Genomic DNA, 16,891 nt, shown 5'->3' on the forward strand with positions numbered 1-16,891 from the left:
GTTCTATTTTAAATTCCCCCATTCTACCCCTTACCATTTCCTCCATCTCTATCTACATTTTTCATTAATTAATATGTACTTGATAGATGTTCGAAGCAACCCGTCTGTAATATTTTTCCATTGCAGCTTCTTTTTGTTGTGGACCTGCTTTGCAAATACGTGGCTCCGAGGCTGTGTTTTTGGTGCTCCTTGCTTCCAAGAAATCTACCCCTACTTTTTTTTCTTTTTGCGTTGTAAAATCTTATATTGGTTGGTCTAATATCATATATTAATAAGATCAAGTATATAGGATGGTGTATTTCCAAAAACAGTATTTCAGTTTATATGTCTTACGTTAGTACTTGTGTTATTGCCGTAGTTTGGCCTTTCTGCAAACATTCCGATCTTCGAACAAGGTCTCTCCCATATTCTATTTTTGTTTCCAGTTAAGTAGATGATGTTTCGTTGTTTAAATTCATCCATACATTCTTAAGGTACACAAATTCATGTGCTTCTAAAATGTGACTAGGTTATTTTAAATACAAGAACACTTTATCGTCAATAAAAATATCTGTACATGAAAATGTTGACCATTGATGTTTCTTATATGTACTTATATACTTGAAATTGTATATAGCGGATGTTGAAAGTTCTTGTCAGTTATACGAGCTTTGTATTTTAAAATCAAGGAAGTGTAGTTATAGTAAAAACGATGTATATGTAAAAGCACAGGTCCAAGAGTGTTAATTTGTATATATACATGTAATGCTGTTTTTCTGTTATATCATAATTACTACCATATTTGGATGTTTGATTATTCCTCACGAATCTCTGACCTTGTAGAAGAACTGAAATAAACTTGAAAATACTTTCGTATTTTTAGCCTAAAGGACTATTTCGTGGGAATATAAATTCATGGATTCTAAACTATAAACATAATATGAATGGGAGCTTCACTGGTTCTTTAGGAATTCATTTCGCGGATTGACTCAACCATGAAATTCTCAAAATAGACAGTTGGCGAAAGCCCCGAGAAAAAAATCCGTAGGCATTTTTTAGTACAATATGGTATCATACATCAAAATGTTCGTTAGGGTATATGGAATTCAGCCAGGGTGGATACCAGGCTCAAATATCCCTATTCAAGTTTTCATGAGGCCCCAAAAGGGGTGCACGTGATAAGAAATAATAATGAAAGTAAAATGTTGTTTAAATTACAGGTTAAGGTAAATCTGACTTAGATATATAATAGAGTGGAAAGATTCAATTATATAATATAAATTGAGGTATAAATGTAATTTTCAAGTGAAATTAAAGACTAAGAGGCCCTAAATTGGGGGTTCTCCGTCAGACGGCATTTACATGATGATGAGACGTATCCAATATGTTAAAATTTAAGGTACATTGGTATTAAAATGTAATTAAGAAATGAATGTTTATTCTCTATAGTATCAAGTGCATATAACATTTTTTTTGAAACTTCATATATAATTCAAGAGGCCCCAAAAGGTGTTACACTCGAAATGAACAATTTTAACTGGACATGCTGCATATCATTTTTGCCATCAACGTAACATTCAGTTAAGCGTGTGGATATACTCACGCAGTCTTAAAACATTAACTGTACTAAAACCTATTGTGTAAAGTAATTCTATTGTTTTTATTATTGCAGCATCACTTTCTATTGAGGTCTGAGAACACTAAAACTGAGAGTTTCGCAAAACACTTTGATACATATAGAATAAGTAACTCTTGAGAATTTCAAGAAATTGTAGAGCCAATACATATACATGTTACTTCGCTGCATTTCATTTCCTTATTTTCATTTAATTGTTACTACAATAAGAGTGCATAAAATATCGGTTTATTTGTACTAACTTTTGAGACACATATTGTCAAATTGCCCAAATATGGAATACTGAACCGATATATACACTCAAAAAAGTAAACACGCAATATCACTTTCTGGCAAATATTTCATTTTTTTTGAAAAACACAGTGTGTAAATATTTGATGTACATTGATATACACATATAAATTGCCAAACTTTTCAAAATTCCAGTGCATTTGAAGAATAGTGAGTGCTATTCTGTTCACTCTGGTGTTGGTGTCGCCTTTGTTGACATCCTCACCTTGAATAAGTTTTGCATGTAAGTTCATATCTTAGCAACCAATACATGTTTTGGATTAAAACTTTACATAAGGCTTTTGTGTCATCTAACCTTTTGAAATAAAAATAATCTTGACTGAGTTTAAAACAAAATGTGATTTAATTTCAATCTAGAGTATTTGGTAAAAGTTTAGCATGTACCTAAAAAACAAGGTGTATTTCAGAAACTACATGCATTTGATTAAAATTTCACATAGTGCTTCCGGTCATCAAACCTCGGGAAGTAACATATATATGGTTTTGTAAGTCTTGACCAGTCATGGTCCTTGTTAAACTTAGAAGTTGTTGAATAGTCGAGCGCAAGGCTTTTGGGCAGCTTTTGTTATTAAAATCGTTATCGGACTTTATCCATGGCCAGAACAGGCATTTTTCAAATATATTTTGCTGAAGCAGTGGTATGCCATAAGACCAATTGACATTCAGTTGTTATGAAATGGTGGAGTCACCAGACGTAATAATAATACTTCATTATGTAAAACCTTGTGTGATATTACACGTAAATGTTTGTAATTGCATCTACATCACATAAAAGTGCTTTGCAAGGTAAAAACTTCAAACTTATCAAACTTAAACTCTTGGTCAATTTATTTTAATCATTTAACAGTATCAAGACTTTTGGGGATATTTGGTATGTCATTCCTTACTGATGATCGAATTTCTGTATATCGAAATGTAATTAATATGAGTTTCTAAGGTGGTAGGGAAATGAATTACAACACAGCTCATGTAAACAAGTCATGCTTAGACTGTCCTAAAGAATGGATGTTGCATTTTTACTTTTTGAGAGTATTTTCAAAGCACAAGGCTAGACAAAACAAATTCGCAAGGACAAATATTCATTAAGAAAAACTACGTTTGAAGAAAGAACCTACCCCCTCAAACAAAACCCCCATATCAGTGATTGTATGGATGTGTACATGATTAACTTTACACTTAATATACATGAACAACGTAAAATATATAGACCACGAGAAAGATACGGACACACAAAGGCACAAAGTGGAGCACAGATTTGGAACTGTCAGTTGCAAAAACACAACTTGGAAAGTGAAGTAAACCTTTCTCCTAATCCTTCCAACTTTTCAGAGTTGCATAACAATGTAAATAAAAGACGTAATGGCAAAGTATGTACAATACGAAATGCTTCTGTAAAATTAGATACAAAGTAAGCCTAACACCTATTAAGACATGTACTCAGTTCTTTTAACCTGGGCAAAATAGGCTTCTAGAGCATAATAAGCCTGGAACTGAAAAAAAATGACCATTAACAATTTTTTAATGTTAAGCTGAAACTACATGGAGGGCCCTCAGGTTGGAATCTAGCCCTGACCATCACTAAGGTGCCAGGAAAATCATTTCATGGAGTCATTTGTATATAAAAATGCTTACTCTCAGAAATTTTTACAAGTATAACTATCGTTAATAACGAACCACAAAATAAACATACTTATTCTATTATCAAAATTGTAAACAAACAGATTTCACAGGTCCTGGACATTCTTGTTCCTATAGCATGAATAGAAGTGAGTATATGAGGACAAAGAAGAGCCGATATCTACAACCTGCAAGGCACAAAATTACACAAAATACTAATGATTACATTATTTTTGAAAATATTAGAATTTTCTAGCCCTTTTGTGGCTGCTTCATAAACACCACCTACCACAAACGTAGCTGGTTGGGAAAATAGGTGCTACATGTTCACATGAACATCAGTGATCCTTTTCAGGTAATGAAATACTTACAATAATAAAATGTAACTATCAGCTGTGCAGTGTCATTGTGACATTTACTGAAGTGGACACACACAGTACTGGTGTCATGTGGTACATGAAATGTTGACCTCCAGATTGAGCAGCAGAAACCTAAATACTTGACAACTGCTCCGCTGATACCAAATTGGTTAAGAATGTCTTTGACTTGTCTTTCTGGCTAGCTGAATCAAGTGATCTGATTGTTGTTTGGGGGTATATTCCAATGTTACAAGAGGAAACATGTATAGGTGACATTGCCTATGAATATAATTGTAGGCTTGCTACTAGTATATCAAGAGGGCACACATTTAAGAATAATCTGGTCTTTGAGCTATATTTATACTATGGCATATTAGTTAAAGTTCCACTTACATCCTATTAAAGAGATAAGAGTACCACCATACATATAAAATGGTGAATCATAAATCGTCATATGCTAAATATATTTCAGCAATGATTCTGTTAATTAATAACAACTTATCAATCTAAATTATCATGAAATGTGAGTAATTTAAACCCCCCTTTGGAGCCTCAATTTTTTTTTTGGTGGGTGTGTGTGTGGGGGGGGGGGGGGGGGGGTGTAAAATAACTTACCTAAGAACAAATATTAAATTGCTGTGAAGAAAATGTTCTGGTAAATTTTATGGTTTACAACATAATGAAAGAAGAGGGCAATTTACCAAACTTTTTCAACAAACTTTAAAATTTGCTTATCAATTATTCTACTATAACATGACCCCATAATGATGCCTTTTTTATTATTTTGTGAATTAGAATGCCTGTTACACACCTGAACCTTGAATACTCAACCTTACTATCATAGAGATTTCATAAATAGAGTAAAATCAATATACTTCTAAATTATGCGATACCTATCAAAAATTTCAAAATATTTTTTTTTAAAAACCCTGTAATGGGCCTCAAATTCTAAAATAATTAGTGTGATGAACATATTTATTCATATTACAATACATGTAATCTAAAACAGATACACATTTCATCAAATAATGAAAATTTTCTTTAATTTCCCTTAAAATTGAGAAAAAACTAACTGTCCCCCTTTGGGGCCTCACAAAAAAATAAAAATGGATTTTTGAGCCTGGTATCCACCCTGGTTGAATAGAAGACAGAATAACGAATGTTTTAAGGTATGATACCATATTGTACTAAAAAATGCCTACGGATTTGTTAACCAGGCCTCTTTTCCCAGTTAGCCAACTGTCTAAAAATAAGTCCAGACGAAAATTAATAATGTTACATAATGTTGAAACATACCTATCTCAGGACGAAGATGTCAATTCATATTTTATGTCTTTCTTAATATTTAGATTGTAACAAAAACACTTTGTAGTCAGATTTTAGATAAAATGAACTGCCAAAGAATAAAAAATGAACATGCATAACAGGCTTAAGGCACGTGAATAATATCCATACCATTGGCATGTTTAAGCATAAAAACAACTAGCTATATCTTAAAGTTAATACTATAGGTACATTCATGCTATATTATATGAATATGATTATCGTTTATTGTTTTATGACTAAATGTTCATGTTGCTATGCATATATAAATACGATGCATATGTACCATCTAGTTGAATGAAAATAAAACTTAGTATTAAACATAAAAGTCGCTTGTTCGAAATTTTGAATTTGCCCGATTTTTTTATGGGGAAATAGCAATGCATGTTTGGCCAAAACATTGTCTGTCAAAACATTCTTTGATATTTAGAAAGAGCCTACTATCACCTTCGGAAAACTTTAGAATTATGTATAGATTATATCCGGATTTTTAAATGTAAAGCTGCAAATTACCTTAATACCCCAGTCACACAACGGTGCGGAAAGCTACGTATAACCGCGGATAGAAACGTAGTAATCCGTATTGATCCGTACCTGAGCCGTACCTTAAAGTAGTAATCCGTATCAATCCGTACCAATCCGTACGGCTCAGGTATTGATCGATACGGATTACTACGTTTCTATCCGTGACAAAACATAGCTATCCGCACCGTACGTGTGACTGGGGTATAATGCTATTTTACACGGATTAGGCGGGTCCATATCCGAAAATACGTAACATTTGATATACTGTGTCAACATTTGGTATATTATGTTGTTGTAGAAGTTAGTCTGAGTTTCAAACTCGATTATTCAAACATAATTTATAGGTCTTTGACTGTATTATACAATGTAAAATATCTGGAAGGTAATTATATGATCCAGGAAATATGAAAAATGTACGCCACGGACTCCTCTCACAAATCAGAAAAATAGGATTTCTTTGTGTAAATGTCATTCCAGAATATTATACATATATAAAATATCATATTTTCAGTCGGATGATATCTTTGAGGTTTCCGAGAATTTCATGGCAATGAGAACCATTACTTTGTCTCGAATAATTTTAGAATTATCTCCCTCAAAAAGTTTTGTGATTAATTTGTCCAGACTATGGCCTTGTAACTACGGAAAGGAATTTCGAGAAACTACTTATACTGATAGTTGGCAAGGAGAAAAAGTACAAAACAAAAAAGCATAACTCTGTAAAAGATAAATTAAATTCCGTTTTGTTCTTCGAGTTTTGTCTCAGCAACAACTGTGCGGCTACAGAATGGAATTAGGGTTCATTATACCGAAATAAAGACCATACTCCTTTATTAAATACATTTTATTATCTCTCTTGTTTGCTTTTTTTTCAAACTGTCTATATATTAACTTAGCAACTATCAAAGAACATTTTAGGAAACTTAAAGAAACGATAGGCACCTGTGAGAGGTAGAGTAAGTCGAAATAAATGTAACTCTGTATAGACATCTTTTGGAATGATATCCTTTTTTACCTTGAATATTTGTCCGAACAGTAATTTTACAAATACCTATGTGAACTCAAAGAAACTGAAAACAACACAAGGAAGTGCATAGGAATGTAAAACTGTAAACTTTGTGAATTATCTCCATATTGTATATTTTCTTCAAATGTTTGCAATACCTATGTAACAAGTAAAGTATAAAAAAAATGAAAAGAATGATGGGTGAAAACAAGAGAAAGTGAAGGGTGCAAAAATAATAACCATTTTTAAACAGTTTTAAATATATTGCACATTCGGTACATTTATGTCTATAATAACTTTGTAACTGTGGAATGGAATTAAACAATATAATGATACATATGGGAACGAATGAAAATGCAGAACCGTGACACTAGCCTAATTATTTTCTAATGCATCTATCCAATCTACTACAAATTACAGCAACAGAAAATGTATCTGTCTTGCAGACTTCAGATTGGCATCAAGTCTCCCGCACTGAGTGTACATAAGCATTGAATGTACACTATTAAACCTATGTAAAACCTAACCCTAACCTTTAGTCAGTATATAGCTCAATGCGTGCGTACATCCAAAAGGGGCGATTTAATGTTGACGTCAGACAAAAGAACACTCCTGTATACTTATTTATATTTGCATAAAATTACTCTCACCAAGTTGGACTTTGCCACCCATAAAATGAACCGGTTGTGATAAAAAATTAAGTTAGATATCTGAATTAAATATAAATGTCCCGCTGCAATGATTGGGTAAAGTGATAAGATCATTGATAAATCTTAATCATAAAAGACAATGTACTTCCTCATTGTTGTCGTTTAACTCGGCATTTCGTTATCACTAGCCCAAACACACAATTTTAAATGGCGGAAGGAGGGGAAAATAGCTCAGTGGATAATAGCTTTTGCGATACTGTTCACGGGTGCATAGGACAATCGTTATGTCAGCCATGTTCACGAAAGGATTTACAAACAACGGCAGATGTGTTTTGTTCGGAGTGTAACGAATTTCAGTGCAGTGAATGTTCAATGGCACATACAGTTTATGGCTTTTTAAAAAATCACAACTTATGGAATGCGACAGAGCTGATATCGAAACCAGCTTCCTTTGATATGAAAGGAATGGATATCTGTGAGAAGCACGGAAAAATACTGGAATTTTTCTTTCAAGACGAGATCCAGCTCTGCTGCAGTACATGTGCTATAGTAAATCATAGGAGTTGTCATAGCGTCGAAGAGGTATCGGAGATCGGAAAATTACGACGAGCTTGTTCCTTTTTAAAGAGAAAATTAGAAGAAGTACAATCAAAGGCAGAGAAGGTCGTTAATAATATAGAGTTATCTAAAGAACAGCTCAGTCTAGATATCAAAGCAATATTTGCGGAAATAAAAAGAATGCGAGATAATGTAAACAAAATGTTCGATGACTTGGAAGTTTACATTACAAGAGAAACTGATGTATTTCAGGCTAAAGTAATTAATAAACTGACACAGAAGCAATCAAGATGTGAGAAACATATCGCTGTTGCTACTAAGTCACTGGAAGTTGTTGACGCAGCTTTGCTGAATGGGACACCATCACAGAAATTTATAGTTGCACAGAAAATGAAAAAACAGGTCAATGAACTTCACAGGAATTTTGACAATGATTGTCAAAATTTAGAAACTGCTACCGTTTCCTTTAAGTTTAACGAAACAATAAAGTTGCCACCACTACCTATTTCTATTAACATTCCAGGGAAGCTAACATTAAATTGCATCTCGCCTGAAGCAAATAAATATATCGCACCTGTAGATCCGATTGTTAAATCAACGAAGATTATTTCCATCGATCTGAAGCAGACTGGAGATGATGCCAAGGAACCATTATACTCAGGACTGGATTTCCTGCCGGATGGTAGGCTGGTTGCCGTGGATAATAAAAACATGAAATGCTTGATTTACAATGAGAAGCTTCAGGAAGTAGGATCGTTTCAGTTATCGTATATGCCCCGGGGTGTTGTTGCTGTATCTGAGGAGGAAGTGGCGATAACAAGTGGCAGTGTATACAAGATAGACTTTCTATATGTCAGTAAATCTAACGATATAACATTGAATAGGACATTTAAAGTTTCGACAAAGAATGACTCTATATGTCTGAAAGATGAGAGACATTTTGTTGTTGGAACATACGATGATACAAGACATGTTCGTATTGTATCTCTATCAGGAGAAGAGAAAGATTTCAGTATAAACTTTCCTAACAAGAAATATCCTGGAGCCACTAGTGCTAGTACATATATTAGAAACAGTGACAAAGTGGTTCTGACTGATAGATACGAGCATACAGTCTACATATTTGACATCAAAAGCAACACCAGAGTTGTTGTCAAGGACGACCAGATCAAGGAACCACGCAGTGTAGCAGTAGGTCCTGCCGACTGTATCCTAGTTTGCAGTAAGGAAACAAACTCCATTGTACAGATCTCTCAAACAGGTCAGATCCTATCATCGTACAAGTTAGATATAGAATATCCATGCAGAGTCTGTGTCTCTAAGGAAAAATCAATTGTTGCTGTCACAAACACCTATGCGGGAAACAAAAAGTTACAGTTGTTTAAACTTACTTAGGCAAATTGATGTATCGCTTCCGAGAAACCGTTGCAACCAAAAAGTCAGTATTTTTCACATTTAATTGAAGGTACTTGTGTACCTGCAATATGACATTCAATATTCAAACAGTGCCGACACATTCAGTTATTTTGTATTATAGGATAAAAATTCAATACTAAATTATATGTTCATATTTTACCTATGCGGGAAACAAAAAGTTACAGTTGTTTAAACTTACTTAGGCAAATTGATGTATCGCTTCCGAGAAACCGTTGCAACCACAAAGTCAGTATTTTTCACATTTAATTGAAGGTACTTGTGTACCTGCAATATGACATTCAATATTCAAACAGTGCCGACACATTCAGTTAATGGGTATTATAGGATAAAAATTCAATACCAAATTATATGTTCATATTTTACAATCCATTTTAGGCAATTTTCTAACTTAACACTGAGCATTTTTAATTTATACTTTAGATTTTGTCAAACACATACTTAAAATTTTATGTTTTTCACAGTACACTCAACAAAATTCCTAATCGGTCAGTTTTCATTATATTACTATTTTGTTAATAATGCAAGTTTTTACACGAAATTTCACATACTGACATTTAAATAGGTACTGCAGCTAATTATTGATTTATTTTTGACCGACTCACCGCCAAAATAACCGCTTCATGCGTTTTGGCCAATTTAGCATATTTTGCACGTGTATGGTATGTGCAGCAATATGCACGTGTTAATAAACACTTTTGGCATAACTGACGAAAGTTCTACTAGAAAAACACATATCATTGTTCAATTGACACAAGATCAACGCGCCCGGCCTGTCGGAATTATACAACAAAATTCAAAATCGGTCATTTCAATGAATTGTACTTTGGTTAAATTTCGAAAAAAGAGCGCGGAGGGTAGATAATCAACGAGTGAAGTTTCTTGTAAACGGAAATAACGTAACAAATGGAAATAACCATCAAAGTAACAGTTACAAACAAATAACATCAAAATTCTATTGAAATTGTACAAACAATAACACACTTGCCGTAAATGTGTCCCAGCTAGCAACATTCCGACAGCTTGATCTCATTGCTCTTGTGTCAATTACACCATAATATGTGTTTTTCTAGTTGGACTTTCGTCAGTAATGCCAAAATTGTAAACGAACACGTGCATGTTGGTGCATATGCACTGCACGTGCAAAATATCCAATATTAGGCAAAACGCCCAATGCGGTTACTTTGGCCAAGAGTCACCAAAAATAAATCAATAATTAGTTGCAGTACCTATTCAAATGTTGGCATGTGAATTTTTGTGTAAATACCTGCATTACTGACAAAATAGTAATACAAATATAAACTGACCGATTAGGAATTTTGTTGAGTGTATATCATAAGAAAACATAAAAAAAATATTAACTCATGTAGAAATACACATCATTAATTTTATATTCTAACCACAACAAAATACTCATAAAGCATTTGTATTAGTATAAACTATTCACCAAAATACGGACAAATACCACAAAAACAATGCTTTTCTTAGGTAATGCACAATAAAATCGTTATTTGGTTTTGCTATGAAGTTCAACAAAATTATATGATGGCATACTTTGATTTCGTAGAAATTTAGATATTATAATAGTATTAACAAAGTTATTCTTTTTAAATGTATTTAATAATATTCTGTTAGTCTCCTTCAGAGCGAAAATAGAAATGTGTCATATTTACCACTTTACTTCGATAACTTTGATTAGATTAACCTGAATACAGAAGTACGTTCTACTTTATATAGATATGAAACACGTTAGGGGTCACTATTTAAATAAATCCAGTAAATTAAAGGCAAATACTATCTTTTTTACCATGTTTTAACATGATAAGTGTCTTACTGCTGTTTTCTGTACTTTCTTTTATGAAGATTTCTTTGAATGGACCGAATTAGATCTACTCGCAACTTCAGTTTCAGTTTTACATGAGCGTGTGCGAAATTTGTTCAGCATAATGTCTTTAATTCTTATTGCCGAGTCATGTGATTCTATTATAGAATGGACATGTATATATGTTTGTTGTATACACTTGTGTATTTTATTTGTCTGTTCATAGATGAAATGTAAATAAACTAAAATTCTATGACTATGTATTTGGTGTGAAAAATACGGAAATGAGGTGTACATAGTTTTGGTACGTAGGTGCGTATTATTTAAGCCATACGCCATTTTTCCAAGTGGTCTCGAATTCTAGCCCCTACTTGTTAGAACCCTTTAGTGATTTTCTATTCATGGCAAGCAAATTTACTGCTTTCACTTCTAATTAAAACCGTTACAGTACAACATTTACAAACATTATTTATATGCACATGTATATGTTTCATGGTGCTTTTTTATTTCAGAGATGTTTAAGTATCCACTTTAGTTAAATGAATAACATTTATACATGTAAATGTTTTACTTTCAGCCGTACTTGTAAGGCGTAAAAATGTTTGTTTCCGGTATCCCGACCTATCCTAAATTTTTGGCCCGACTCTTAATGTTTTTAGTGTCTTGGAGAATTTGTTTTCAACTTTTTAACAAAAAGTTGCTAAACTGCACTTTATATGCTTTAAACATGGTCAGTGATGTTAGAAATCAACTTACTGATGCTCTAAAGGCATAAGGCCCTTATTTGTATTCATTTTTTGACACTAGAAAAAGTCCGAAAAGTCTCACTTAAAAAAAATCCAAAACAAATACGATCTACCTACCTACCTACCCTATTCTTTTTGAGCATGTTACCGGAAACAAAAAAGTTTTAGGCTTAAGTTGAAAAACCTAATATTCGAGCCCTCTACGCACAATTTTCAATATTTATAGGGTACAAGCTGTTTTTAAATAACATTTACAACCAAAATATAGGTAAAAACTGTCAACGAGATCAAATATCTATACATGAAATGTTAAAATGTTGACCATTGATGTTTCTAACACGTATTAGAAATATATGGTCGTTTTTGAAAGATCTTGTCAGTTATACTCGCTTTGTATTTCAAAACGCAAGAACGGGTAGTTAAAGTAGACTCGATGTATATGTTATTTTGTTGATGTTGGTCCTGTACTAGACTCAAAAACACAGGTCCAATTGTGATAAGTTGTACATATATACTCAGTTCCAAAAGAAAGTGTGCACTTAGTTTTCTGTTATTTTTTCTCGGTTATTTTCATGAAAACTTATAATGTTTGGTACCAAAATTTAAATCAGTTCGTAAACAAATTGGTGTGCATTTTAGATTTTGAGTTGTGCAGTCGCTTTAAGTGGTTGCTTTAAATCGAAATAGGACAGGTGTTTAAAGTAAAAGTTGCAAAATTACTTTGTTAATTTCTTAATTTTTCTCTGTTTTGATAGCGATGATCCTGGTGTTATTTTTTTTCAATAACGTGTGTGACCGCCTCTGCTGTGGATGCAAGCGGCAATACGTCCTCGCATAGACCTAACGTAACGTCTAACAACGATGTCGGGAATGTTATTCCATTCCTGAATGAGAGCGTTCTCAAGGTCCCTCAAATTGTTGATATTGCTTCTTTATCGTACTCGTCGGCCAAGCTCATCCCAGATGTGTTCTATTGGATTCATATCCGGTGAGTACGCAGGCCAAGGTAGCACGTTTACGGCGTTTCTGTTGAGAAATTGTCGACTAATTCGTGCAACATGGGGAGGGGCGTTGTCGTGCATTAGAATAGGAGGCCCGTTTCTTTGTTAAAATGGGACTGCTTCAGGCTGCAGAATCTGGTCAACATAACCTTGAGCATTGAGATTTCCCCGTACAACAACAAGATTTGTTTTTCTTCTTCCCATAATCCCATCCCAAACCATTACACTCCCACCTCCGAATCTGTCACTCTCCAACAGGCAACAGTTCGCAAAACGTTCCCCCCTTCTCCTAAAAACTCGAGTGCGACCATCATGGTGACTGAGATTAAATCTAGACTCGTCAGAGAATAGCACTCGAGCCCACTACCCTCGTCCCCAACGGAAATGACGTCTGGCCCACTGCAAACGAGCAGCCCGATGACGTGCTGACATAACTTGCCCCACGTATGGCCTTCTACACCGAATGGGTGCCCGAGCTTGCCTGAGGCGACGCAGTACGGTTTGTTTGCTGATACCGTACTGCCTTGCAGTACTAGTCGCTGTAATAAAACGAAGTCGAAAGTGCGTCAACGTTATGTACCGGTCCGTTTGTTCAGTCGTCACCCTAGGTCTACCCGATCTGTGGCGATCTGCGACACCACCCGTCTGATGGAAACGTTGACGCAACCGAATTATTGTATTTCTGTGGCACCCTAACGCCCTACTTACGTTAGTCACGTTGTCACCACGAGCAAGCATCGTTAATGCTTGAATTCGCTGATTTCCGCTTAATCTAGGCATGTTAGTAGAGCACCGATGTGAACTCAATTTTGAGTTTATGTACACGTTTCCGATGACATGTACATTTGCCTCGGGCAGCACGTGCAAATCGTGCAATATCACGTTTCTCCAAATAAACTGAAATCTGTCCAAGCCATGGGGTAGATTTGAAGGCTGATCAATAACAAATATACCTGAGAGTTAGTGTATGAAAAAATGAAACAAAAACGTCGGGGAATTTTTTGAAATATTTAAAATTAAAAAGTGCACACTTTCTTTTGGAACTGAGTGTATGTAATGATGCTCTTCTGATATATCACAATATGTACTGTATCGCCATATTTGTATATATGTTTGATTATTCCTCACTGGTCTCTGACCTTCTGTAAGAAATGAAATAAACTTGTCAAATTTGTCATTAAATTTTGTGAGCATACAATTTCGTGTTTTTAGCCTAACAGGGATATTTCGTGGGAATAAATTCGTGGACTTTGAACTCTGAACATAATATGAATGGGAGTTTTACTGGTTTGTTAGGAGTTAATTTTGGTCGATTGACTCAACCATGAAAAGCACGAAAATAAGTCCCAAAGAATATAAATTATTTTATGTTTTAGTTTGTTGTAACATACATATCACGGACCAACGTTGTCAATTCATATCGATATTAATTGCATAAATGTTGAAGAAAAGTGTTATACACGTATCTTAAATTTTCAAAATTATCTAGATTGTAGCATACAGACGTTGTAGACAGACTTTTTATGGAATGGAAATGAACACGCATGACAGGGTTAAGGATCTAAGAATGATATGCATACCATTGGCATGCTTAAACTTGGGGACAACTAGCTATTTTAAGATAACACTATAGTTACAATCATGTTATATTATACATATCTGGTCATTATTGTTGTTTTATGTTTAAATGTTCATTGTTGCCATGCATATAAATGATCTATATGTACCACCTATTTGACTGAAAATGAAACTAGTCATTAAACTTTAATGACATATGGCTTATGTCTTCATCTTCAGATATAAAGCCGCAAATCACCTAAAATCTGCTGTAAACTGTTTAGGCGGGTATATATCCGAACATTTGATGTGGACACTTATCATATTATGTGGTTGTAGATGTAAGTTTCAAATTAGTTTATACAAACATGAGTTAAGGGTCAGTATTATACAGTATCTATAAGCAAACTCTTGAGTGTTAAATATCTAAATGATAATTTTATGATCCAGGAAATATGAAAAATGGACGCCACAGACTCCGTTCACAAATCAGAAAAATATGATATCTTTGTGTATATGTTATTCCAGGATTTCACACATTTACAAAATATCCCATATTTTAGTCGGGCGATATCTTTGAAGCTTCCTAGAATTTCAAAGCAAATGATATACATATGCCTATTGATAGATAACACGAGAGCCATTACTCTGTCTCGAACAATTTTAGAACTATCACCCTTTTCTAACAAGACGACCTGTTGATGCATTGCTTCTAACAAGCCGCAGTTTCTTTGTTCCTAAGAATGCATTAGACGTAGAAATAAGGAAAGTGTCTATGAAGTATAATGTTAAGTAGAATAAATGATTATAAATTTGGACCATGTAAAATTATGACTGGTGCACGGTGATGTTAAGATTCTATGTCTTCAATGTTTGAGATTTATACTTAACTTATTCATGACGGGTTAAAATATCAGCCAATTACCCTTCTGCATGCCATACAGGGAACCAAAGGCAATATCTTTGAAATTGTTCTTAACTCAAACAAAAACACCTTGGGCAACATGTCGAGCCCGCCAGGTGTCAAAAGTACTAACAGCATCGAGTTTCGACCTTTGACATCTAAGTTTGACTTTGACCTTTGAGGTAGTGGTCTGGGAGTTGCACACAACATAGAATCATTGAGGCATTTATGCAAAAGAAAGAAAAAAGAATAGATTGCATTATGCATGGCAAAGTTAAAACCCGGTTTACATTCCTGAAAATACCTTTCGCTAAATTTATCCTCATCTTTTCACAATTTAAATTGATATGATTTTATTAATGTTAAATTGCTGTATACCGGTGAAATGATGCACCATTAAAAGCATACCTTTCTTATATTAGAAAGCAAAACAATTCAATATAATCCACGCAACTATATATTAACAAGCATATTTCTGTTTTAGATCCAATAATAAGGAAAAATCTTGTCAGTAAAATACAAAAATAATATTAAAGTATTTCAGTTATGGTACGCAGTCTGGTGTGTGGTGGGACAGTAAGGGAGAAAAAACAACAACAACTAAAACGATACAAAATACTGATCAATAGGAAGAAAATATTCCAACACTTTGTTTCCTCCAGCGCTTCTTGAATTGAACTCCGGCGACCAGTATAGTTCCACTTTCGAGCTTTTTGTTCCAGTGATCTGTAAGGCTATTACACACGTACAGATTTCTTCTTAAAAAGCCATGCTTTCCCTAAGAGGAATTTAGCACAATATAAACTTGTGTATCGTCAATTAACAAACATACCATGTTAAACCTACAACTATATACACAACTGATAAGCGTAGATAAAAGAAGTCATCTATTGATCATACAGATTTACTGGTAACTTACTATAAATCATTCCTCTATCATTCTATCTACGCAGGTAAAAACCAGTCTGAAGAGATTTGCATTCCTACGTGTATTGTTTGACAGAAAAATAATTAAATCGCTAATTTTGAGCGATGATCATTTCAAATATTCTATTTCCTTATGAATATACATACATTTCCTTTTACTGAAGTCAATTTATGAAATGACAAGAGCGCCGCCAAGCGGGGCAATATACGCCCGAAGGGTTACACCAGAGGATTGGAGCAAAATTTAAAGAACTTGACCCTTGAAGCCCAAAGGACAGAAACAACAAAAAGAAGAATTGAAAAATATATATATATATAAAAAAAGTCCACAAAAAAATCTTACCAGGTAAAGTTATGTCAAAATACATCTAAAAATTGTATGTACCATCCATGTTGTACCACAGAAAAGTGGCCTCAGCTTTTCCCTACAGCCAATAATAAAAAAAATCAAAATAAGCTATTTATAGTAACAAAAAGGGAAGTAATTAAAAAAAAAAGTCACAGGAGTGAAGAATTATACCCCGACAATATAGCCTTGTCACAGAACTAAGTCAAT

General features: G+C 34.0%; 1 protein-coding gene across 1 annotated transcript; it reads left to right on the plus strand.

Moving 5' to 3' along the window:
• Positions 1 to 7,851: 7,851 nt before the first annotated feature.
• Positions 7,852 to 9,339, plus strand: LOC123556125 (uncharacterized). The gene has a single exon (XM_045346728.2). The coding sequence runs from the start codon at positions 7,852 to 7,854 to the stop codon at positions 9,337 to 9,339; it is 1,488 nt and encodes a 495-aa protein (XP_045202663.2).
• Positions 9,340 to 16,891: the final 7,552 nt, after the last annotated feature.

This window comes from Mercenaria mercenaria, chromosome 7 (assembly GCF_021730395.1).
Source record: "Mercenaria mercenaria strain notata chromosome 7, MADL_Memer_1, whole genome shotgun sequence".
In the NCBI taxonomy this organism is placed as follows: Eukaryota; Metazoa; Mollusca; class Bivalvia; order Venerida; family Veneridae; genus Mercenaria; species Mercenaria mercenaria.